We start from the raw sequence: 26,241 nt of genomic DNA on the forward strand, positions 1-26,241 counted from the left end.
TTCCTATTTGAGTCTTGGTTTTGTCACTTGCTCACCTCTGAGCCTTAGTGTCCTCATCTATAAAGGTGAAGTGACAACTAATGAGATAGTTCATGTAAATCTTCCTAATAGATATACAGTCACACAGTGAATCACTGCAGTTATCTCATTATATGACCATTTCAACCCTTTACATGCGATTCTAATTCCTGGTTTATTTCTGAGCAAGTAGAAGTTAAAAAATATTAAGAGACTTGAATAAGTGGAGCCAAAGGGAAAACCTATATATTCTGATTCCAAATCCCATATTCTACTTTCATTGTATGACCCAAGCTACAAAGATGGAGCAGTTCCTTTGATTGGTCAAAACAGTATAAGCCTCAGGTTTTTAGCACCTGACCTGATTTTTCAGAGTAACTAAGAGCCAGTTCATCTTGCAGCTGGAATGCTGTCTATGCATTAGACACGTGGAGGTTACTCAATATCCTGTTCAGCACATGGCTGTCATTGCCACAATGGTCAGTTTGGAGGCCTCATTCAGAGTCTGATAAGACTTTACATTTGGATATGGAAGCATTTGTTTCCCCTGGCTTTTAGTGGACAACTTGGTCCTTGTCCTTTTCTGCATGTGGCATCTTTTATGTCTGTCTCCCTCTTTTTTTTTTTTTTAATTTATTTATTTATTTATTTGCGAGAGAGCACAAGCTGTGGGGAGGAGGCGGAGGGAGAGGGAGAAGCAGGCTCCCTGCTGAGCGGAAAGCCCGATGCGGGGCTCGATCCCAGAACCCCGAGACCACGACCTGAGCTGCAGGCAGATGCCTAACTGACTGAGCCACCCAGGCGCCCCTGTCTGTCTCCCTCTTATTCTGTCAGTAAGGAAATAAGTAAACATTTGGCTGTCATTCTGGGCCTTTGTAAACTCCCAGGGCAGATTTTACCAGTAGTCTTGATACATTCAGAATAAAAGAAAATGGCTTCCCAGGCATAAACTCTTATCTTTCTCTAGTAGCACCACTTTTTCTGGGTTTTTGCTCTTACCCTATTCCAGGAGACCCCCATCAATTTGAACAGAAGTTTAATTACCGACGTCCCATGTATCCCATCCTAAGGTACATGTGGGGAACAGATACCTATCGAGAGAGCATTAAGGTGAGAGAGTTTTTGGTGAAGTCAAAGCTGAGTTCTCTGAGTTTTACTTCAGATAAGCCCCAGTGAGTTGTGGTTTGTACTAAAATGGTTTTGTCTTGGGCTGGGACTTAACAGGATTTGGCTGACTATGCCTCTAAGAATTTAGAAGCCATGAATCCCCCGCTTTTCCTCCGCTTTCTTAACCTGCTGATGAACGATGCCATCTTCCTCCTGGATGAAGCCATACAGGTAAGAATAAGTAAATTAAAAAATTTTAGGGATCCATGGGTGGTTTAGTTGGTTAAGCGTCTGCCTTCCTCTCGGGTCATGACCCAGGGTCCTGGGATTGAGTCCTGGATTGGGCTCCCTGCTCAGTGAGGAGCCAGCTTCTCCCTCTACCTGCCACTCCCTCTGCTTGTGCTCGCTCGCTCTCTCTGACAAACAAATAAATAAAATATTTAAATAAAAATTCTTTAGAACAGATTTAACTGCCCTTATCAAATAATAAATACATACTTTTTACCTTCAAATTAGAATAGAGCAGTCTTGGGACACCGTGGCTCAGTCAGACTTCACCTCAGGTCACAATCTCAGGGTCCTGGGATCGAGTCCTACATCAGGCTCCCTGCTCAGTGGGGAGCTTGCTTATCCCTCTGACCCTTGCCATTCCAGTTGTGCTCTCTCAGTCTCTCAAATAAACAAAATCTTAAAAAAAAAAAAAAGTTAGAATAGACCAATCTTTATGCCCATAGTACCAGTTTGGACACCAAAAATTTATGAGAAGTAATGTACCATGAACCTTGCCATTACAGAGTTTGATATTATTCCATTAGAGACCCAGTATCAAGGGTCATTGAAGGCTCATAAACGAGGGTGATATTTTGGCAAAAAAGTGGAAAAGAAAGCTAAAACTAAGGTAAACCGGCATGATTAATCGTGCTAGCAGCACAGAAGGAAATCCTAAGACCTCGCGTTTGGTCAATGACTTTCAACCATTTTCCATCCCAACCCATGAGTAACAGTGACTCACTAAGGCAATGATTCTTATCCCCTTCCTGAAAGATTCCGATTTTTGTGCCACTACTTGAAAAAAAAATCTCTGGTTTTGGTTATTTTTTCATATAAACACTGCAGGTCACCAGTACTCTTCACCTATCCGTAGGCTTTCAGATCTTTACATTTGAAATGTGTGTTTCCCAAAGTCTTCACCTGAGTGCCTGTCATCAGCTTCAGTGCATCATACCCTTACTCGTCCCTCATGGAGCTGCTTCTTGCTCATATTAAAAACTCCCCGAGGGGGCGCCTGGGTGGCTCAGTTGTTAAGCGTCTGCCTTCAGCTCAGGTCATGATCCCAGGGTCCTTGCATCAAGCCCCAGATCGGGCTCTCTGCTCCGTGGGAAGCCTGCTTCTCCCTCTTCCACTCCCCCTTGCTTGTGTTCCCTCTCTAACTGTGTCTCTCTGCCAAATAAATAAATAAAATCTTTAAAAAAAAAAAAAAAAAAACTTCCCTGGGGTGCCTGGGTGGCTCAGTTGGTTAAGCGTCTACCTTTGGCTCAGGTCATGATCCCAGGGTCCTGGGGTCAAGCCATGCATCAGACTCCCTGCTCGGCAAGCCTGCTTCTCCTTCTCCCTCTGACTACTGCTCCCCCAGCTGTGCTCTCGCTCTCTCTCTCTCTTGTCAAATAAATAAATAAAAAATCTTAAGAAAGGGGCACCTGGGTGGGTGAGTGGGTTAAGCCTCAGCCTTCGGCTCAGGTCATGATCCCAGGATCCTGGGATCGAGCTCCGGATGGGGCTCTCTGCTCAGTGGGGAGCCTCCTTCCCCCTCTCTCTACCTGCTGCTCTGCTTACTTGTGCTTTCTCTCTCTTTGTCAAATAAATAAATAAAATCTTTAAAAAAATAAAAAATTAAATCTTAAGGAAAAAAAGTTCCCTTATCGGTGACAGGTGTAAGAAAGCTAAGGCAGTGGCCCAAAGGGACATGAGGCAGGTAAACCATGCAGGTGGCCTGTGGGACAGCCACAAGCTCCTCATATTGATTTGCAGTCCCCCAGTAACATACATACATACATACGTACGTACATACATTTATTTATTTATTTATAAAGATTTATTTATTATTTGACAGAGAGAGACACAGGGAGGCAGGGGGCAGTGGGAGAGGGAGAAGCAGGCTTCCCGCTGAGCAGGGAGCCCAATGTGGGGCTCGATCTCAGGAACCTGGGATCATGACCTGAGCCAAAGGCAGATGCTTAACGGCTGAGCCACCCAGGCGCCCCAGCAACTTGTATTTAATCTGTGAGGAGAGTTCCTGCTTTTTTCATAGTCCCATACTTCTTGATTTTAGATATTAGGTAGGCCTTCATAGAAAACACAAGCAAGTCCTGTAATGAATAGACCCTTCTGAGCAAGAGCTCTGTGATACAAAGAATGACACCAGATGGCATTGTCATAGGACTGCAAGAATGATGAGAAGTAGACAGTTTTTAATATTTATGCTTCTCCTTCCAGACATCTTGCATATTTGATAGAGCTTTGTTTTTTGAGAGGCAGTTTGGGGTTTGGTTTTGTTGGGACTTTTAGAGGTTTTGGGGTTGTTTTTTGTTGTTTTTGTTGTTTTTCATTTTTTAAGAAGGAGTTGTCCCTTTTTTTCATTTCAGCCTGTTTATTTTTGCCTGGATTTCAGACACGATACTATTTATCCTCCTTTCTATTTCAGAGACCATAATACTCACATGGAACAAATGAGTAAAACAAATCCATATGGAACTTCAGCCCTATGCTGAGAAATAAAGGCTCACATTTCTTACATAGTCCCCAGTTTTCCTGGTTACTAAACTACATTTTAGGGATGCCTGGGTGGCTCAGTTGGTTAAGTATCTGCCTTTGGCTCAAGTCATCATCCCAGGGTCCTAGGATGGAGTCCCACATCGGACTCCTTGCTCAGCAGGGAGCTTGCCTCCCCCTCTGCCTGCCATTCCCCCTGTTTGTGCATGCTTGCTCACTTACTCACTCTCTCTCTGACAAATAAATAAATAACATCTTTTTTTTTTTAATTAAAATAAAAACAAACTAGATTTTTAAATAGAACGGCTGGGGCACCTGGGTGGCTCAGTGGGTTAAAGCCTCTGCCTTCAGCCCAGGTCGTGATCTCCGAGTCCTGGGATCGAGCCCCGCATTGGGCTCTCTGCTCAGCAGGGAGCCTGCTTCCTCCTCTCTCTCTCTCTGCATCTCTGCCTACTTGTGATCTCTGTCTGTCAAATAAATAAATAAATAAAAATCTTTTTTTAAAAATCAAAGATAAAAATAAATAGAACGGCTTAAGGGGCACCTGGGTGGCTTAGTTGGTTGAGCATCCAACTCTAAATTTAAAGATTTTATTTATTTATTTGACAGACAAAGATCACAAGTAGGCAGAGAGGCAGGCAAGGAGGCAGGGAAGCAGGCTCCCTGCTGAGCAGAAAGCCCAGTTCGGGGCTCAGTCCCAGGACTCTGAGATCATGACCCGAGCCAAAGGCAGAGGCTTAGCCCACTGAGCCACCCAGGCGACCTGAGCATCCAACTCTTAATTTTGTCTTGGGTGGTGGGGTAGAGCCCCACGTCACACTCTGCATTCAACAGAGAATCTACTTGAGATCTCTCTCCCTCTGCTTTTGTCCCTCCACCTGTTCTCACGCTCTTTCAAATAAATAAATTCTAAAAATTAAATTAATATAACCACTGAAATATCATCTTCTCTTCAACTGTACTTTCTTCTCTGATACATTTCACCTCTGGTTTCTGTAGTATTTGAGCAAGATAAAGATTCAACAGATTGAGAAAGACCGAGGTGAATGGGATAGTCTGACTCCAGAAGCCCGCCGAGAGAAGGAGGCCGGCCTACAGATGTTTGGACAGCTGGCACGTTTCCATAACATCATGTCCAATGAAACAATTGGTACCCTTGCCTTTCTGACATCAGGTAAGGACACAAAGCACTGTGTTCCCAAAAAATCCAGTGGTCAAGATCTGCTTCATTTGAGGGATCAGCCCAGCTGAAACAGAATTCAGACTCTGGCAATAGTATTCTACACAATCTGAGAGGGAAATGAACCACTAGAGAAGCTTCAAGAAGGATGATGCCCGGGGCGCCCAGGTGGCTCAGTCAGGCATCCAACTCTTGATCACACAGCTCAGGTCTTGATCTCAGGGTCATGAGTTCAAGCCCACATTAGACTATGCATTGGGCTCCACACTGGACACAGAGCCTACTTAAAATAAAAAAGAAGATGCCTATTGAAATGAGAAACATTCACCCTCACACAGCTTGCCAGAAAACATAAGTTGGTGTAATTTTTCTTGAGAACAAGTTAGCCATATAAATATATCTGGGGGAGAGAGTATGTGCGTATGTGTATATTAACCTGAAAAACATTCTTGAACTCTGGTTAAATGTGGTAGATCAAAGACACTTACCTGTACTCCCTCTCAAGCTACAGTATCCAGTTCGGTAGCCACTTGCCACATGTGGTTATTAGGCATTTTTTTTTTAAAGATTTTATTTATTTATTTGACAGAGATCACAAGTAGGCAGAGAGGCAGGCAGAGAGAGAGAGGGGGAAGCAGGCTCCCCGCTGAGCAGAGAGCCTGATGCAGGGCTCGATCCCAGGACCCCAAGATCACGACCTTAAAGATTTTATTTATTTATTTGATGGAGAGAGATACCACAAGTAGGCAGAGAGAGAGAGGGAAATAGGCTCCCCGCTGAGCAGAGAACTCGACGCAGGGCTCGATCCCAGGACCCTGAAATCATGACCCAAGCCAAAGGCAGAGGCCTAACCCACTTAGCCACCCAGGTGCCCCAAGACTTAGTATTTTTTTTAAGAAGTAAAATATTTTGTTAATAATTTTTTATTGATTACATATGAAATGATAACCAAGAATCGCCAGACATTTGAGGAAATCCTCCAACACGAAACACAGATATTGGATGAAAAAAAAAGTTATTTTTAAGATTTTATTTACTTACTTATTTGTCAGAGAGAGAGAGCACACACAGGCAGGCAGAGTGGCAGGCAGAGAAGGAGGAAGCAGGCTCCCTGCTGAGCAAGGAGCCCAGTGTGGCCTTGATCCCAGGACCCTGGGATCGTGACCTGAGCCGAAGGCAGTGGCTTAACTGACTGAGCCACCAAGGGATCCCTGGATGAAAACATTTTTAAGAGATGTTTATAATCTCAGAGGAATAGGAGAAGATCTAGCATCCATAAAACAAGAACAAAGAGGCAATAAAAGGTACTATTCAAAGAACAAGAAAGAGATCTTGGATACTGAAAATACAATTTAAGTAATTTTTACCTATCAGTATTAGGGTTAGAAGATCACATGAAGGAGCTCTTCCATGAAAGAAAGAAAAAGTGATGGAGATTAAAATGGAAAGGATAAGAAAACAAAGGATCAATCCAGAAAGTCTCAAAAGAGAAAATGGTGTGGAGGAAATTATCAAAGAAACAATACCAAAAATTCTCAAAGACTAAAAGCCTCTAACTTGAAAGTGCCACAATGTGCCTGGCACAAGGACCTTTTAAACTCTCACTCTGAGGTGACTTTGTGACATTTCAGGAAATCAAGGTAAAGAGAAGACCCTAAAATGTCCCAGAGAAAAGTCAGCTGATGTCCAGTGTTTTAAGTATAAATGTCTTTGATTTTCCCAACAGTGACATTGGAAGCTGGAGCACACTCCTCATGGAAAATAGTTTTTCAGCCCAGAATGCCATAACCAGCCTCACTGTCATTTCTGTTTGAAGGTGAACATGAGGACATTTTCATGGATGAAGGCATCAGATTTACTTCCAGTGTACCGTTCCTTGAGAAGTTAAAAAAGATATAAACCAGGGGCGCCAGGGTGGCTCAGTGGGTTAAAGCCTCTGCTTTCGGCTCAGGTCATGATCCCAGGGTCCTGGGATCGAGCCCCACATCGGGCTCTCTGCTCCGCGGAGAACCTGCTTCCTCCTCTCTGTCTGTGCCTGCCTCTCTGCCTACTTGTGATCTCTGTTTGTCAAATAAATAAATAAAATCTTTAAAAAAAAAAAAAAAAAGATATATTCCATCAAAGTGAGAGAGTAAATCCAGAGGAGGAAGGTGGAATCCCATAGGAGACAAAGTGTCCAGGATGGTGGTAAAAGGAGCTTGTATGACCACCATGCAACAGGCTGATAGAGCAAGGAGTCCAGATTGGAGTGACAGATGGGAGCTTCCAGAAGGAGCATTTCCAAAAAGTACGGAACTGCTAGAAATGATCTTATCGAGGGGCGCCTGGGTGGCTCAGTCGTTGGGCGTCTGCCTTTGGCTCAGGTCATGATTCCCGGGTCCTGGGACAGAGCCCCGCGTCGGGCTCCCTGCTCTGTGGGAAGCCTGCTTCTCCCTCTCCCACTCCCCCTGCTTGTGTTCCCTCTCCCTCTGTGTCTCTCTGTATCAAATAAAAAAATCTTTTTTTTTTTTAAGATTTTATTTATTTATTTGACAGAGAGAAAGAACACAGGCAGAGTGGCAGAGAGGGAGTGGGAGAAGTAGGCTCCCCACTGAGCAAAGAGCCCGATGCAGGACTCGATCCCAGGCTCATGACCTGAGCTGAAGGCAGCGGCTTAACTGACTGACCCACCCAGGTGTCCCATAAACAAAATCTTTAAAAAAAAAGAAATTCTCTCGAGAGTTTTACATTTCTGGTGGAGAGGTTAGAAAGATTTAGTGATTGGTACTCTGAAAATAAGCAAACAGATTTTTACAAAGTTACATTAAAAAGTATATATATTACCAGGGTGCCTGAGTGGCTCATTCGGTTGAGCGTCCAACTCTTGGTTTCAGCTCAGGTCATGATCTCAGGATTGTGGGATCGAGCCCCGCATTGGGTTCAGTGCTCAGTGGGGAGTCGGCTTTAAGAGTCTCTGCCGCTGCCCCTCCCCCCACTCGCACACCTGCTCTTTCTGTGTCTCTCAAATAGATAAACCCTTTTTTTTAGTATATATATTATTTTATATATGTAATCATTAGGATACTATATGGCTCTGCTGTGAGTGCTATTTTTACAGTCTTCATGACATAAACTAAATTATTTAACCAAAGATTTGATTAGATACTGGGATTTCTATTTGGAAGAGAAGGACAGGAAATTCAAGCTAAACTCTCGTCAGTAGTGGAGTCAATAGACTGACTAAAACTAAAACTAACTTACCAACACAAGGCATATGTTAATGTATTTTTTTTTTAATTTTTGGAATTTATGTCCTGTGCCCTAGCAATTCCTTACAAAATCATTGTAAGGAAGTAATAAGTCTACAAAATATGTATATAGTGAAGTTAATAAGTGAAATGGTGGGGCATCTGGCTGGTTCATTCAGTGGAGCATATGATTCTTGGTCCCAGGGTTGTTAATGTGAGCCCCACGCTGGGTATGGAGTTTCCTCAAAAATAAAATCTTTCGGGGCGTCTGGGTGGCTCAGTGGGTTAAGCCGCTGCCTTCGGCTCAGGTCATGATCCCAGGGTCCTGGGATCAAGCCCTTCATCGGGCTCTCTGCTCAGCAGGGAGCCTGCTTCCTCCTCTCTCTCTGCCTGCCTCTCTGCCTACTTGTGATCTCTGTCAAATAAATAAATAAAATCTTCAAAAAACAAATTTAAAAAAAAATAAAATCTTTCTTGTGTAAATAGATATGAGATGTTTATAATAGAATGTCTAGCAGTAAAAATAATGTCTGGCAATAAAGATAAGTAACACATATTTGGAAATTGTGTGGCCATTTAAAAGAATGCAAATCGAGGAGGAAGAAGAGGAAAATTCTTTTTAAAAAGTACAAATCATTGCTACCCTACAGAACTTTGTCTTATGGAAAAGCTTATAAATCTGGACTCATACTGTAGAAACTAGCCATGTGTGGCTATTGAACACTTGAGATGTGAGGTCAGCGTGCCTACGGAACTGAATTTTGAAATTAACTTAAATAGACACGTCAGGCCAGCCACTGGCTATCGTGTCATGTTGTCACACAGGGACGTATATTTACCAAAATGGTGAGATATTTATGATATGGTTAATGAAAAAGTAAGTTACAGAATATATACATGTGATCATCATTTTGTTTTAAAAATATGTATGTTTGGGGGCGCCTGGGTGGCTCAGTGGGTTAAAGCCTCTGCCTTCAGCTTGGGTCATGATCCCAGGGTCCTGGGATCGAGCCCCACATCGGGCTCTCTGCTCCGCGGGGAGCCTGCTTCCTCCTTTCTCTCTGCCTGCCTCTCTGCCTACTTGTGATCTCTGTCTGTCAAATAAATAAATAAAATCCTTAAAAAAAAATAAATAAATAAATAAAAATATGTATGTTTGTAAATATGGAAAAGCTAGAAGGATGTATTTGAAAATGTTAACTGTTTATTTCTGGGTGGTAGTTTGATAATTTGTTTTTGCTCACCAATGTTTTGTGACATGCCTACAATGAAAATGTATTACTCATATAATTTTTAAAATATTCCCCAGAGGTCTCCAAGTGAAACATTAAGACATAATAAGTAAAAGATGGCTTATAGGTTGAGCTTTCACAGACTGCCTTTTTTTCTAGAGATCAAATCACTTTTTGTGCATCCTTTCCTGGCTGAGCGCATCATCTCCATGCTGAACTACTTCCTGCAGCACCTGGTTGGCCCCAAGATGGGGGCCTTAAAAGTCAAGGACTTCAGTGAATTTGACTTCAAACCCCAGCAGCTCGTATCCGATATCTGCACAATCTACTTAAATCTTGGGTACCTGAGATTTAATTGGGCAAGCCAGAGGGAATGCTGATGTTTTAATTTGGGGTTTGGATAATGGAATGACTGGTAATTATGTGGAAATAGAAAAGAAATGGTTCATTTCTAGTTGGTTGATGAAAGAATTTTACATAGTTTTAATCATGAAATTTTGTCTGACCTCTGGGACACTGTTTAAAATTTTCAGCATTCTGCCTATATCTGTGCAAGGTAAACTTTACTACTTGTAACCAGTGTTTAGAAAAGCAGTATTCTTTTTAAGGTTACAGAATACTTGATAGACTTCCTTCCTAAAAATTAGAAGAAATCTTTCTATATCAAAAGAACATTGATGGCATGTAAGTGATGGGGGGAACCTTGTTCCTCAGGACCTTTCCTCTGATGCTCAGTTTCTTTCTGATGCTGACCTTCCAGGGATGAGGAGAACTTCTGTGCTACGGTGCCCAAGGATGGACGTTCCTATTCCCCAACTCTCTTTGCACAGACAGTCCGAGTCCTCAAGAAAATAAATAAGCCCGGGAATATGATTGTGGCTTTCAGCAACTTAGCAGAGAGAATCAAGGTAAGGCAAGGAGGATTTGTTTATTAACTTATTCAGTAGAAATCACTGTGTTCACTCAACTGTTCTGCTGGTTACCCTATTTCAAGGGGTAAAAAGGGTATTGCTTTGGGGCGCCTGGGTGGCTCAGTGGGTTAAAGCCTCTGCCTTCGGCTCAGGTCGTGATCCCAAAGTCCTGGGATTGAGCCCCACATCCAGCTCTCCGCTCAATGGGAGCCTGCTTCCTGCTTCTCTCTCTCTGCCTGCCTCTCTGCCCACTTGTGATCTGTCAAATAAATAAATAAATTTTTAAAAAGGGGGGCGGGTATTGCCTTGAGAAAATATAAACAGATGATTCTTCCTGCTCAGTGAATAACTAGAACTGCCTTATTTGGGTTTTGGGGTTTTTTTTAAAGTTTTTATTTGAATTCCACTTAGTTGGGAGCCTGGGTGGCTCAGTGGTTTAAGCCTCTGCCTTGGGGCTCAGGTCATGATCCCAGGGTCCTGGGATCGAGGCCTGCATCGGGCTCTCTGCTCAGCAGGGAGCTTGCTTCCCCTCTCTCTGCCTGCCTCTCTGCCTACTTGTGATCTCTCGCTCTCTGTCAAATAAATAAATAAATAAAACCTTTAAAAAAAATGAATTCCAGTTAGTTCACATACAGTGTTAGTTTCAGGTTTACAAGACAGTAATTAATTCCATCCATCACCGTATCCTATCATCGTATCATCACTGCCATATTCTTAATTCTCTTTTCAACGTGAAAGGGAAGAACAGAAAATGATTTAAGAAGCTTCTATTAGGAGAGAAGAATATACAGCCTTTTGTAGACTGTTTCTATGAAAACTTTTCTGCACAGTGTTACCAATAGACTTGAAAATCTATATTGTTAATGCAGAACTTTTTCAGATAGAATTCAAGATCAGTTGTTTTTACTCTTTTGATTTGTATAGATTTTCTTTTTTTTTTTAAGATTTTGTTTATTTACTTGACAGAGATCACAAGTAGGCAGAGAGAGGCAGGCATGTTAACATGCATGTTCCCTTCACTGAACTACTTTTTATTGAGTTGAGCTCCATCTTGCCTAGAGCTTAGCCAGATGGGTCCCTGAGGAACTAGAGTCATGAAGGGATCAAAATGTTGAAGCTACTTTTAAACTCCTCCCATACCTGTTTGTACCTAAAACCAAAAGCTGCTTTTCATACACTGACTGCATGAGTGACTCTGCAAATAACTCTCTTACCCCTTTGCAATGATGACATTTACAGTAGGACTGCTGTCAGGAGGATCTTGTGTGTGATATGTTTCTTTGTTAACACTTTAACCCATTTCTGGTCATGACTGCCAGCCGCTGAGCCACACTGAGGTTGGGGAGTTGGGGTTGAATGTTCAGCTTCCTTTTATAACGTCCTTGGCCTCTTTAGAAAATAAAGCTGAGAATCCAGGCACCTGGGTGGCTCAGTCATTAAGCAGCTTCCCGCAGCTCAGGTCATGATCCCAGGGTCCTGGGATCGAGCCCCTCTTCGGGCTCCCTGCTCAGGGGGATGCCTGCTTCTCCCACTCCCCCTGCTTATGTTCCCTCTCTCACTGTGTCTCTTTCTGTCAAATAAATAAAATCTTTTTTTAAAAAAAGGCTGATAATTGCCATTGTTACTCTAAAGGGTCCTCAATGACCTTTTAAGGTTATAGTCACTGAGTATTTGGAATTCAGCTGTTCTGTGAATTCACCTTAACGACCAGTTGTTTGTGCTTAGTCTCTAGCTGACCTCCAACAACAGGAGGAGGAGACCTACGCAGATGCCTGTGATGAGTTCCTGGATCCTATCATGAGCACACTCATGTCTGACCCTGTGGTGCTGCCATCCTCCAGAGTCACTGTGGATAGATCCACCATTGCCAGACATTTGCTCAGGTATGCAAGCCCCAAAGAGCAGCCTCAAGACTATAGACGTGTGTGTTTGCTCTCCTTTTTCCCCAGTTCCTAATACACCCAGGATGTGATTCATATTGTTGATTTATAAATGAGTTAGGGAGGCATTTCGGGAGAGGTATATCAGTTGACTGTTAAGGATTTAAACATCCAAAACAAGACACTGTTGAGAAATGGTGGCCCTAACCCCTTACCTGCTCCTTCCTTGAAGAAATCATTTCTATCAGATGTTATAAATTATGGCAACCTGAAGACTTGAACTTGTTTTAATTATGTTTAAGGTGTAAAAATATGAGAAGTTTGTTTTGTTTAAGTCCGGTGTACGCTGTAGCCATCATGCATAGGTTAAGCCAGCTTCTGCTGCTCTCTCACTCAGCCACGGTGGCCAACGAGTCCAGCTGGGGCCTGCTTCATTAGGTTGACATGGATACTGAGAAACTCTTCCTATTTAAAATGAAGTTCTATAAGTTGACCCAAATTTAAGGAACAATTTTTTAAACATTGCAAAAGGGAATTTTCTACTTTGTGATATTTGGTATTAAGCATTCACTACACACATAATGCTGTAGTAGGCAGTCTCTCTTTTCCAAAATGTCAGTGAGAATTTATATTTTATTGTGGCCTCAGGATACAGATAGAAGATAGAATCAGCTCTTGAAGTATACTGTAAACACACCCCTTACCTGCCAGGAAGCCATAATCTGCGTTTATTTGTGCAGCAGTCAGCTGACTGAATCAGGTGTCATTCTCCAAAGCTTTATCCCCTAACGCCTTAGATTGTTCGAGAGACTGTCAGTAACACTACCAGCAGCTCTGTACGCTGACGTGAGTGTGCAGGCTCTCTGCAGTCCAACCAAGTATGATCTGAGTAGCAATGTGAAAATCAAGTTTGTTAAGGAACAGAGAGACAAAGTAGCGAAATAATCTGCAGAACCTAGGAACCTCCTGAATCACTCTTTCTCTCGTCTCCTTCTTTCTAACCTCAAGGCAGCACCTGACTCAGACTTACAGCACGTCTGGCTTCATTCTCAGAGGGAGATGGACCCGCTTTTCTAGCTTGGGCTTTGGCGGTTCGAACTTACAGAAATAACCACTTTCCCTTTCTCTCTCTCTGTCCCAGTGACCAAACCGATCCCTTTAACCGTAGTCCCCTCACCATGGACCAGATCCGGCCAAACACAGAACTAAAAGAAAAAATCCAACGGTGGCTTGCAGAGAGGAAACAACAACAAAAGGAGCAACTTGAATAAATACTGTGAACTAAACAAACCAAAAACAACCAACCCCAGAATGTAGATAAGCAATTGTTTGTGGTTTCTCTCTTTTTGGTTCCATTCCTTTCTTTCTTTCTTTCTTTCTCTCTTTCTTTCTTTTTTAACTAGAGAACTGCTCTTGCTGAAATTATGACAATTTAGATTTATTCCTAAGAATTTTACAATCCTCTCCTGGCTTGCAGGAAATTATGCTGATTAGAGCAGCACCAAGTTTAGAAATGACCACTCATTTGTACCCTTTGTTCTCTCTTCCTACTCTTCATTCTTTTCCTTCCTTAAGTTATATTAACTTCAACTATTAAACCTTCCTGCCACCTTACTGTTGCTCTGTCAAGAACTGATCAAATACTTAGGTGAGCCCAGCTTTTAAGTATATGATGTCACATATTTTGGTGACAGCAAACACCATCAGAAAGTCCTGTGTCATCGAGGTATTTACTGGTCTTCATGACCTGGATGTCGGCCCTTTTCTTGTTACAGTTCTGCTATATTACAGAATAACCTTTCACACAAAAGCAGATACCTTGATTTGTTTGGGCTTTTGAATAGAATAGATGAGATTTTCAAAAAGGAATCTTAATGTAGTTTCTGTTGGTAGTATTTAATTTTGCATTATCTCATCACTCAGAGATCCAGTGGAGGACAAACATTCTCCCCTAGGGCTGTCATCACCACAAAAAACTTAGCTTCATAATATTTTTAGGATTGGTAGGACAAACGTGAATATTTGATAATTCAGAAAATTCTGAGGTGAAAGAAAAAAGAAGGCTGTTTGGCCCTCTTTATCTTATGGAAATCTGTTGCCACAAGGACTAGGCTTGAGTGGAAAAGTTAGGGAACAAATATTGTAACTATGAAAGATGTCATTTTGAGACACTGTTATCAACAATATATTTCAGTATATATAGACACCATGTGCATTTTTATATTGGTCTAGTGTAAACTGAGTACAACTTTATATCGTCTCTTCCATGGTAAGATGTATGCATTGTGTGGCCATGTTTACTGACACACTCTAGACAAAATTCTGAGACTATAACATGTATATAGTTAATGTTTGTTTGGGCTTGTGACCTAACTTCCAAGAGCTGCGTCTAACTCAGCCTTAGGTCATCAATTAATAAAGTAGGAATTTGAGCACAACCTTGTCCACAGCTGTTATAAATATCCACATGGCCCCCTGGAGTTAGTAGGCGGATGGGCCCCACTTTTGCAAGTTGAGCTTGCACTCCCTACTCAGTTGCACAGCTTACCAACTGCTAAGTGAGGCACATTCTCCTTTGGATTATGTGGCTATCCCTGTAAGCCTAAAGATATCGTAAGTGACAAGGGAAGTGAAAGGATCTAGAAACAGGGGCACTTTCATCTTTAACCATGGCCTCTTTCAAGTAAGATGGTAGTTTTAGGATATCCTAGCACGAATTGCTATAAGCAGTCCTTAATGTGCTTTTGATGGCATCACTTGGAAAACCTCACATCAGAGGGCATCCCACACTAGGTATAAAGTAGATGTTGCCTATTGCTGTGCTTATAAATGAAAAAGGAGTCTAGGACTCTTAGAAATGCCGGAATGTAAGATACTAATTCAATGTGCACCTGGGCCTTTAAGGCTTGGGTTACCAGGATTTGTTTATTTTCTTAAAATGAGCTTCATTTCATATTTATTATCCTCCTTTACTTTTCTGAGAATGAACTGTGTATAAATAGCTTCTGTCTACTTAAAATTATCTTCCAAACCCAATCTAATGGGATGTTTCTTTTTTTTTTTTAAAGTGGGGGAAAACACCAGAGTTTTATAGGAGGAAATTGGAGGGAAAATAGGCACAAAACCTCAGAAGGCAGCTGTTCCCAGCAGCTTTCTAGTTAACAACCTCTATGCTGCCTCTTGTATCTGTGTCTGTATTCTACTTCTGTGGTCTTCAGATTGTAAGCCTTTCCTGGCAAGCTTTTTTTTTTTCCTGAAACTTTTTATGAATGGCTACGGCACCATTAATGCTGCTGAGTATCTTTAAACTCATCACAAAGCAAGAGTATAGCTTAAGGCCACTGTTGGTAAGGAAACCAAGTGTCCTCTGTGCCTTTTTTTCTTTCCTTGAAGTAATTTAAGAACATCCCAAAAATGAGACTAAAAAATTATCATCTTGGTATACACCATGGTGTGTATATGCGCTTAGAAGCTTAAAGAGATGTTTTGTTACCTGGAACTCAGAAACAGCTCTAAATCTATTAGAGCAGACTTTCTGATATACCCAGTTTTATGTGTTGGCTTTGCTGGAGTATGATAGGAAAATGAAGACTCTTTATCAGCTCTGGTATTGCTTATCAAGAGGGTGATAACTCAACTTGGAAAATTATTTAAGTAGGCTTTATCAAGCAATCTTGGTTTGTTGTTGTTGGGTTTTTTGTTTTTTTGTTTTTTTTTTTAGTATAGTTTGTAATGGATATGTAAAAACAAACATTAAAGGTTTTTTAATGGTGCAGGTGAAGGTGCCAGTTGCTATTTGGTATCACAGTCTACAAAAGCTTCATTACTTTATTTGATGCTGGTTGCTAAGCAGCCATTGCCCAGAGCCTAAGTCTACTGGGTGCCTTTACAAGCCAGAGAGGCTGATGCTGCACTGTTGGTGTCATGTGAGGAAATAATGCACATGCTCTGACTGCTACACAGGAAAACCTAGACAAAAAAAAAAAAAAAAAAAAAAGTACAAAATAAAACAACAAAAAGGTTGATTGAAATAAAATTTGATCAACATAACTGTATTTTGAAACATTCCAGGAAGGTTACTTCTTGTCAAACTTGCCTGGGGGTGTTTGTTCAAAGCTTGTATTTAATAAATGAACTCATGACTTACAACCTTTGTTATCACTTCCTTCATTACAGTATGAAAAGCTAGTGGCAGTTTCTCAGAAATTTGAGAGGACTCTGACCTTCACTTCTCTTTAAGGTGGTATCATATGTGAGTCGCCCGGCCGAGCTAACCTCCCTTACCAGGCTTCTGGACCCGAGTTACGCAGAAGAGTGTTTGGGCATATTTTTTCCTCATCGGTTCATGTCCAGCTTCGCTTTTCTTTATCTGGCCTAAACCCCAGGTCTTTCATTTTAATCATTCACTATCACATTCCCTTTTTTTTTTTTTTTTAACATTTACTGCTTTTTTTTTTTTTTTTTTAAGATTTTATTTATTTATTTGACAGAGATCACCAAGTAGGCAGAGAGGCGGGCAGAGAGAGGGGGAAGCAGGCTCCCCGCTGAGCAGAGAGCCCGATGTGGGGCTCGATCCCAGGACCCTGGGATCATGACCCGAGCCGAAGGCAGAGGCTTTAACCCACTGAGCAACCCAGGTGCCCCCACATTCCCTGTCTTGCCCCTAGTTTCTATACCCTTTCCCTGTGAGACCTCAGTTTAGATTGACCCAGTCATTCCTCTCTGTTCCAGTATCCAAGCTGTAGACCACTGTTTGAGAAAAATGACACAATCTTTAGAGTGCTGTGACCACAAATCAGTGGTTGCTAACACTGCCCAACAACCCTGTGTGTCCAGAAACTCAGCACCAATCCAAACTTGAACCTTTGCGCCAATCTTTCTGAACTTCACTGAAGATCTTGCCTTCCACTTAAATAGAAAGATACATATTTCAGAATTTCCACTTTCAGATTTCTCTCCCATCATCCCATCTGTGAATAGGCCCCACGGTTCCAAGGCTAATCCCCCCAATCTTCTTTCTTCTCTCTTCAGATATTTTATCAATCCTCCTTCTCTATCTTCAGCGTCCACCTTAAGTTCCACATCCTTACTTGGTCTTACTGAGTTCAGGAGGGCACAGAGGGAGAAGGAAAGAATCTTAAGCAGGCTCCATGCCCAGGCTGAGCCCAGCGCAGGGCCCAACGGGGGGCTCATGGCACAACTCTGAGATCATAACCTAAGGTGAAATCAAGTCAGATGCCTAAGGACTGACCCACACAATCACCCCTTATTTGGTTTTCCGACTTACAGTCCTTTATAGACATACTCTGGCTTCTATCCTAATTTTCGGAAACTGCTGTAGCTAATATTTCCATATTGGTAAATTAACTTTCCCAGCCTTAATGTGACTTCTCTTTGGAGTACTTGGCACCTGAATCATTGCCATTGAAACGATGCTCTTGGCTCCTTGATGTCACCCCCAATTTTTCTTTCCACCTGACTACCTCATCAATCAGATTTGCTCAGGCTTCTCCAGGGTACATTACTTATAATTATGCTTCTCACATCAAATGCCACTTCCCTAGATAAATCTTTTCTCCCAGTCGTATTAAAGTTTCAACCCTGTAGTACAGAGCTGTTCTGTTATACGTCTTCCCTAGAAATCTTTCCAGATCACCACCACTCCTAATCGCATTCGCCTCTTACCTGTTTACACTGCAATCCTGTCAGATCCCAACTCTGCCCCTCACTAGCTATGTGGCCATTTATCAATCCCAGTCTTAAATGGGGGACACTAACACAGGCTTTCTTAAATTCCAAAAGGCCTGGCATACTGGAGACTCTCCCTCAGTAAATGTTTTGTTGCTCCCATCTCCATAGTTCCTTGCGACTCACTAGGGAATTAGAGGGACTGGACTCCGATCCCAATACAAAATGAAGGGGAGATCGGGACTAGGAAAGATCCGCTGAAGGCAAAGGACTAAATCACATGACAGGTTATGTGGCGCCGGCTCTGCCCATAACTCTCCACATGTTTGGGCTGTCTGCCCTTATAAGACGATCGTCCTGGCCTAGGAAAACCTTACAGATGCCTTCCAGGCCTAACTTCCCACGTTTTCTCAGAAACTCGCCAGCACCTCACGCACTCCGGAGCCGGGCCGCGCCAAGGCCGGCACGGGAGGCCCAGAGCGCATGCGCCCGCCCTCTGAGGGCCGGCCTTCCGGGCCTCTGTGAGCGGCTGCCCCAAGAGATGCCTGTTCCTCCGCCGAAGCCCACCGCTCTCCACTTGTTCTCTGACCTCACCTTTTCATCTGCTCTTTCTCCTCCGCGGCTGAAGACAATCATGTGGCTAGCTAGATTCCGGAAAGGTAACAGGACGCCTAAATACTTGGACCGGCGCGGAAAGAGGAGGCCTGACCTTGGAAGCGGAACGGGGTCCTGCGGTGGGTCCTTCCGGGGGGGGGGGGTGACATTCAGCGGCCGTCCGGGGCGAGGGACCTTCCAGCTTGGAACTATGGCCCAGTTTGTCCGTAACCTGGCGGAGAAGGCCCCGGCGCTGGTGAACGGTGAGCGCGGCGGCGGACTGCCGGAGCGGGAGGGTCTGAGGGGACGACGCGGGCGGTGGTGCCTCGAGGGCCCCGTGGAAGCCGGGGTGGGACGGCCGGTGTTGGGGGGCTTGTGGGGGAGAGCAGGGGCCAGGCTGCGACTCCTCTAGCCTTTCCGTCAACCTGGCCTGCAGCTGGGGTTCTCAGTACACTCAAGAAGTTCGGAATTCTAACCGCCACAGTGAAAGAGGGGAGGACTGTGTGGGAAGGCTGGAGTCGCCCTCCACTGCCGCCATGACGCCCCCTTAGATGTCGAGGCGTGGGGGTGTGGAGGGTAGGGCCCTGCGGCCGAACGAGGGAAAGGGAGGGCAGAGGCAGGTGAAAGTACCGTAAATTCGGCCGCACCAGGTTGTCTGGTTGTCAGATAGGGTATCTGGAAGTCTACATAGGTTTTTAGGGGTAGGCATGCTTTTTGAACGTCGACTTTGCCTTCTGTCCTGGCCAGATTATGAAATGCTTCTTTAATCTAATGGAAATTTTAGGTGGAATTGGACTTTGTGGACGAGTATCCCTGCTCCCACAAACATAGAAAGGGAGGTGTATGAACAGTAATCTTTATCATTCTAGCGTTAATATTCATGGAGCTTTTCAGTTTGGAAAAAAACCGATGTCTTACTGGCAGACCGCTGTACTTGAGAACGACCCTGAATAGTCAACAGCCCTGAGAAGTAGCCTCTTCCGTCAGGAAATACCGCAGTTGTCTGCTGGGTAGCAAGCTCTTGCATTTTATTTCCAAAGTGAGATGAAATAAAATGAGGGGAGCGTCTTCTCTGGAGTGCTATATTCTGGTGAGCGGTTGAAGCACATATCTCTAGATAGTTTTCACTCAAATTTGATTCTGAAATGGGAGTGGAAAGAATTTTCTGAATATATGTGATATTTTTGAACCTATTTTACTATGATCGATTTATCTTCTTCCTTTGCTCCTATCAGCAGCCAGTGGATTATTGAAGGCCTTAGGGTGCCAAATACAATAATGTTTGAGCCTCTCCTCCAACACACAGTCGACTAATTCACACATTTTCCTAAAGAGCTTAAGTTTGTAGTGTTACTAAGATTATCACGGTACCTGTTTTGATAGAGCTCTACACTTTTTTACATGAATAAAAAGAGAAGGAATTGTGGCTTCACAATTTTTTGTGGGTGATTCGAAGCAACATTTTTTTTAAGTTTCGGATGAATTTTTTTTTCCCCTGAGGCATGGCATTCACATTTTTGAGGTGGTGGGATTGCAAACTAATTTAGTAATAAAATGTAAAAGAAGAGTAGTACCAAAAGGAAATTTTATTAAGAAGCAAACTCTTTCCTGTATTATTGTAATTAAAAGTAACAGTTGTTGTTCTTCCAGAAGTACTCAGAAAGAACTACTCAGCTGGGGCCAGGCTTTTAAATGTGAAATATATTTTGCTTTGTAACATAATTCAGTGTATTAAATGTGAATGTTAAATGTCTAATAAAAATTGGGACACCTGGCTAGCTCAGTCAGTGGAGCCTGCAACTCTTGATTTTGGGTTGCAGGTTCAAGCTCCGCGTAGAGATTACTTAAAAATCAATTCTTTGGGGGCGCATGTGTGGCTCAGTGTGTTAAAGCCTCTGCCTTCAGCTCAGCAGGTCATGATCTCAGGGTCCTGGGATGGAGCCCTGCGTCAGGCTCTCTGCTCACCAGGAAACCTGCTTCCCTTCCTCTCTGTCTCTGCTTGCCTCTCTGCCTACTTGTGATCTCTCTCTCTGTGTGTCAAATAAATAAATGAAATCTTTAAAAAAAAAAAAATCCTTTTAAAAAAACTACTAGCCGGGTGCCTGGGTGGCTCAGTCAGTAGGCATCTGCCTGCTCAGGGGAAGCCTGCTTCTCTCTCTCCCTCTGCCTGCTGCTCCCGTGCTTGTGCACTCTCTCCCCCATGCGCTCTCTGTATCAAATAAATAAATCTTCAAAAAAAAAAAAAAAAAAGTGGGGGGGGGCTCGCCTGGGTGGCTCATTCGTTAAGCATCTGCCTTAGGCTCAGGTCATGATCCCGGGGTCCTAGGATTGAGTCCCATATCAAGCTCCCTGCTTGACGGGTAGCCTGCTCTCTCTGTCTACCCCTGCTTGTGTTCCCTCTCTGGCTATCTCTCTCTCTCTCTCAAATACATACATACATACATAATCTTATCTTTTTTTTAAAAACTGACTATAGGAGCATCTGGGTGGCCCAGTCTGTAGAGCATGACTCTCAATCTCTGGGTTGTGATTTCGAGCCCCATGTTCAACACAGAATTTATTTTTTTATATATAGAGAGAGAGTTTATGTTTAAAAAAAAATTACTGACTATATCTGCTAATTCACCTGGGGGCACAAAGAAGCTAACAGAAATGAGTAACTTTATCATCAGAATTCCCCAAAGAAGTCATAAGAGTTTAAATTTTTTTCATGGTTACTAAACTTGAGACGTTATTGAGATTTTACCAGTCTTACCATTAATCTCTTCCTGTTCCAGGAGCCCATCCAGGTTCCACATCGTACTGAGTTGTTAATCTCCCTAGATTCCTCTGACGTGTAACACTTTAATGACAGTTTTTCTTACTTTCCATGACTTTGACAGTTTTTTTAAGTATTTTTATAGATACCTGTCTAGGTGTCCTATAAAGATGTTCTCCAATCTGGATTTGTCTGGTATTTTTCTCATGATTAGTCGAGCTATGGGTTTTGAGAAAGAATATTACAAAAGTGAAGTGCTATAATCACATATCAGGATGTATGTGATACCTGTGTAACATCAATGGTGAAATAGTTTTCATCATTTGGTTATGGTGGTGTTGCTAGGTTTCTCACTGTAAAGTTACTGTTTTTTCCCTTCCCATAACCTGTTCCCTAGAAGCAAGTAACCAAGTCTTCTCAGTGTGTGTGCTGAGGGGGCAGGGAGCAGCTGCCAACAGCAGGGATCCCATCTCCTGTAGGAAGGAGTATTTACATATAATTAAATGGAATTCTATGAGAAAGATTTGTTCTTCCCTGTGTGTTTATTCAGTCATGTATGGACTCATGTACATTTATTTCCTCCTCCTTACCTCCAATAGTATGTTATTTATTTTGTTCAAATTGTTGCAGCCTTGGCCATTGAGAACGCTTTTAGGTTGGCACCTCTGTCCCATTGAGTACCGCCTTTCTTGTACTACAAAATCCTTCAAAGTCATGTTACATTTTCCCTGCCCAGCCTTAGAATCAGCCATTTCTCCAAGGAGTCCTAGTTTCTTTTGTTGGATAACGTACTTTGAAACTAAGATCTAGGCAATGAATATCTTTCTTGCTACTAGACTGCTAGAATGTCATCACTTCTAGGGCCTCTTAAGGGTGTGTGTGTATGGTAACCTATGTGTATGCATGCATATACATGATTGTTTCTGTATCTATCCATCTGTATATATATTGAACTACAGGTGAGTTCATATGAATGTCTTCAACTCTAATCCAGTATTATGGGATTTATTCTTCTTTTCTTGCCTATTTGTAACTTTCCTACAGTGAGAAACCTGGCTCCCATCATCCACCATTCATTTACTTCTGTTTTATTCATCCCTTGTACATACATAAAGCAGTTTGAAACTTTTTAACCTGTACTCCCTGAAAAACAAATTTACCGACTAAGGTATAGTACTTGTGTACAAAGTACTGTTTTTTTTTAAAGGATGAAATATCTGTGTTGAAGATAACTAAAGACAATTACACAAGATTTTGTACTCTGTGATAGAACCCCCTTTTTTGTGTGTGATAGCCCCATCTTCCAGGCACTGTCAGTTCTATGTAGAACTTGTGTCTCCTTAAAGATTTACCCATGGCCCTGAGCACAAAGGATGATGCAGGATTGATTCTAAGAGTAGTGAATACCCAAATCCAGGAAGCTAATAATAGAAGTACCAAAAACCTTGGATAATCCATCTTTGCCGTGTTTTGGGGTTTGTTTTAATTTTTTGTTTTTGTTTAAGATTTATTTTAGAGAGAGAGTACATGCACAAGCATGAGGGCAGGGCAGAGGGAGAAGCAGACTCCCCGCTGAGTAGGGAGCCCAGTGCAGGATTCCAGAACCCTGGAATCATAACCTGAACTGAAGAAAGACACTTCACTGCGGGATCTACCCAGGCACCCCCCCCCCCATCTTTGAATAGTAGACAGTTTATGGATGTTCATGCATGTGTGCTGTTTTATCACATTTGTCTTGTTGTAACTTTTTTTTATAAAATTACTTTCTCAAGATGCCTGGGTAACTCAGTCCCTTAAGCATCTGCCTTCGGCTTAGGTCATGATCCCGGGTTCCTGGGATCGAGGCCCGAATTAGGCTTCTTGCTCATCAGGGAACCTGCTTCTCCGTCTCCCTCTGCTGCTCCCCCTGCTTGTGCTCTCTTACTGTCAAATAAATAAATAAAATCTTTTTTTAAAAATTAAAAAAAGGGGGCGCCTGGGTGGCTCAGTGGGTTAAGCCGCTGCCTTCGGCTCAGGTCATGATCTCAGGGTCCTGGGATCGAGTCCCGCATCGGGCTCTCTGCTCAGCAGGGAGCCTGCTTCCCCCCCCCCCTCCCTCTCTGCCTGCCTCTCCGTCTACTTGTGATCTCTCTGTCAAATAAATAAATAAAATAAAATCTTTTTTAAAAAATTAAAAAAAAATGCCTTTCTCTTGCTGAAATCACTACCATAATCTTACATCTACTTGGGTTATTAAGAATTTTTTTTTTTTCTCTGAAATAGTAACTACCTTGAGGAATTTCACCAGAGTAACAGATTTGAGTTTGGCTGCTCTGAACAATACATGTAGGTTTTATTTTTATTATTTGTACTGTTTTGAAGGAGGAGCAGCTGGGCTTTTGTTAAGGAAAGATTTAATTCACATATTGATGAGGATACCAAAAATGGGCACTAATTGGTATAATTCCATCTGGATTTGTAGCCAACATTTTGACAAGTTTTAATCTTACTCTTAAGGATGCTGTTCTGTGTAGCTCCTTCCCTCCCCTTCCACACTTTTTCCCTCCAAATTTTCTGCTCGCTCTACCAAGAAAATACAGCTACATTGCTGCTGTTTTCTTGCTTCTGAATCCAACTTCTCATAACTTTACAGTTAACCACATTTGCCATTCGTAAATGAAGTAACCGTACTGGCTGGCCACTAGTGAAGTCCTGACATAATTGAATGTGCTTACAGCTTCCTGCCTGATTGAAACGTCCCTGTGACACAGGTGTTCTGCATCTTTAAAAGCCTCTTGTTACCAGGGAGCAGCTTTGACTTTTTCACACCGGGTGCACATTTGGTACAAGCAGTGAATGAATGTGATGCATGAATAAATATTTGTGTCCAGCCCACACATCTGCTTCTTTCGGTCTCTTGTGAGTTCATCCTGGTTTTTTGTTTTGTTTTGTTTTGTTTTCCAGCTGCTGTGACTTACTCGAAGCCTCGATTGGCCACATTTTGGCACTATGCCAAAGTTGAGCTGGTTCCTCCAACCCCTGCTGAGATCCCTGCAGCTATTCAGAGCTTGAAAAAAATAGTCAAGAGTGCTCAAACTGGTAGCTTCAAACAGCTCACAGTTAAGGTAACTATGGGCTAAATGAAAACGTATGTGCGTAACTGAAAATGTCTTCCCTTGGGATTTTTCTGATATATGTATTTTCCAGTGAGACTAAAACCTACATAATGAAAGATAATTTCTTTCTTGACTGCTGAGAAAGATACTTACCTTTCCAATGTTGTCATCTGGGTTGAAATAATTCAGCTATTATATGTCTTTGTTTCCTGTTAGTCTTATAACAAAGAAAGGAGCATTTTTTCTGGGCAACTTTTTTCCCTCTCCTATTTTGGTTAGTATACTAAAATAGGATGGCTTACTTTGCTGATTTTGTGCTTTTTTTCATCCGAAGGCCTGGAAATACTCCCGGTTTAGCCAAAAGATCTCTTGGACTGTCAGGCAGCTAACAGTTACATGAAGTTAAAAATATCAAAACCTAGCAAGCATATCATGTAATATGAAGGGTTACTGAATTGCATTAAGATAAAATCTAAAGGCTGTTAAGAACTGGAACTTGGATTTTATGTTTGCTTGTTTGAGCCAAACAACTAAATTATTTCTGGCTTTAGAATCTACATCCTGGAAAATACAGTTGTTTTTCAGACCTCCAGTATTTCTGGTCTAGTTTGAAGGGGAAAATTAAAATTCACATCCAGGTGCTAAAAGGAAAGGCCTGGTTTTGTTGTAGAGGACTACTTCAACTGGAGTTTCAAGATCTTTAGTTGCACTTGCACACAGCGTGCTTTTTCAGGGCAGTAAAACATTGATCTGTGAAACTGAGTCCTTACTGAATACTTGGAAAGAGTTAAACCAAATAATAAATGAAGAAAGGGGAAGACAGAGCTCTTCATCTGTCAACGAATTCTCTTTGGCCAGACAGAAATATCTGTTCAGAGACTTACCTTACTATGGCCATCCTTTCATATGAATGCCCTGTCTAAATGTGTCAGCTATTTCCAGGATGTGGGTTGTTCTAGGGCTCATAAAGTGTCTCATAAACTAATAATGAAAGGGTTAAGTCAGTTCAGGTCTTTAAAGAATGCTTTGAAAGAATTTATAAGTTCTGGACTACTTACCTTACATAAATGAAAGTGCAAGTGTCTCAGCAGTTGAACAAAGTTAACATCAGTAAACCTTGACTTTGGCTAAAACTGCTCTCTAAATGAATAGCATCCTTACATTCTCTGTTACTTGATCCTGGAGAAGAGTACTTTTAAATACATAAGAAAAACAATGTACATTAAAATTTGTGCTGCTTTTTTCAGGAAGCTCTGCTGAATGGTTTGGTGGCCACCGAGGTATGGATGTGGTTTTATGTCGGCGAGATCATAGGCAAGCGTGGCATCATTGGCTATAATGTTTGAAGACCAATCTTTACATCTGTTTATATGTGGCTTATTATTTGAGGGTTCTTGGACCATGTGTGATCAGACTGGTACTTGAATAAAAGAAGATAATGTGTCAAAATCAGTGTTTTCTCTATCAGACACTACATGGAAGGATTACAGTTTCTCTTGATAATAAGATGGATTGTCTTGCTTTAATACATTAATACAGCTCTAAGGGCATGTCTTTTGCTTAGCCTAAAATCGGAAAGGATATATGTGAATATACCAACCTGGCAAATACATTTATGAGGATAACATTCTAACCTGAAGGTTTGAAATACATGATAAATTTATTTCCAGAATAGTCAGGGAAAAGGTCTTGGGAAAAATACGACTTGCTACAGTAAGAAAAATAGTAATACCACATGCCATAGTGATATAGTTAAATCATGTCCATAATATAAATAATAAA

The 26,241-nt window shown here is 42.1% G+C and overlaps 2 protein-coding genes across 3 annotated transcripts in view; both read left to right on the top strand.

Moving 5' to 3' along the window:
- UBE4A (ubiquitination factor E4A) overlaps positions 1 to 16,473 on the top strand; it is a 41,683-nt gene extending 25,210 nt beyond the window's left edge. Inside the window, exons 14-20 of one of the 2 annotated variants that reach the window (XM_047690487.1) lie at positions 1,028 to 1,128; positions 1,243 to 1,356; positions 4,894 to 5,068; positions 9,693 to 9,873; positions 10,294 to 10,441; positions 12,170 to 12,327; positions 13,466 to 16,473. In XM_047690487.1, the coding sequence (XP_047546443.1) occupies positions 1,028 to 1,128; positions 1,243 to 1,356; positions 4,894 to 5,068; positions 9,693 to 9,873; positions 10,294 to 10,441; positions 12,170 to 12,327; positions 13,466 to 13,595 (1,007 nt within the window). In that variant the 3' untranslated portion in view covers positions 13,596 to 16,473. Of the gene's footprint in view, positions 1 to 1,027; positions 1,129 to 1,242; positions 1,357 to 4,893; positions 5,069 to 6,800; positions 7,055 to 9,692; positions 9,874 to 10,293; positions 10,442 to 12,169; positions 12,328 to 13,465 lie in introns of those variants that run through there. The other variant, XM_047690488.1, reaches the window with a different exon arrangement.
- Positions 16,474 to 18,711: 2,238 nt separating this feature from the next.
- Positions 18,712 to 25,908, top strand: ATP5MG (ATP synthase membrane subunit g). Its single transcript, XM_047690489.1, has 3 exons — positions 18,712 to 18,869; positions 24,308 to 24,468; positions 25,707 to 25,908. Exons 1-3 carry the CDS (start codon positions 18,818 to 18,820, stop codon positions 25,803 to 25,805), a joined length of 312 nt encoding a protein of 103 aa, XP_047546445.1. The 5' UTR covers positions 18,712 to 18,817; the 3' UTR covers positions 25,806 to 25,908.
- Positions 25,909 to 26,241: the final 333 nt, after the last annotated feature.

Source organism: Lutra lutra, chromosome 10 (genome assembly GCF_902655055.1).
Source record: "Lutra lutra chromosome 10, mLutLut1.2, whole genome shotgun sequence".
In the NCBI taxonomy this organism is placed as follows: Eukaryota; Metazoa; Chordata; class Mammalia; order Carnivora; family Mustelidae; genus Lutra; species Lutra lutra.

Excerpts from the sequence above, each read along its gene's own strand:
- ATP5MG (XM_047690489.1), top strand. The coding sequence starts at position 18,818 with ATGGCCCAGTTTGTCCGTAACCTGGCGGAGAAGGCCCCGGCGCTGGTG. Across the intron at positions 18,870-24,307 it reads GGCCCCGGCGCTGGTGAACG|CTGCTGTGACTTACTCGAAG; the intron begins GTGAGCGCGGCG and ends TTTGTTTTCCAG. Across the intron at positions 24,469-25,706 it reads TCAAACAGCTCACAGTTAAG|GAAGCTCTGCTGAATGGTTT; the intron begins GTAACTATGGGC and ends TGCTTTTTTCAG.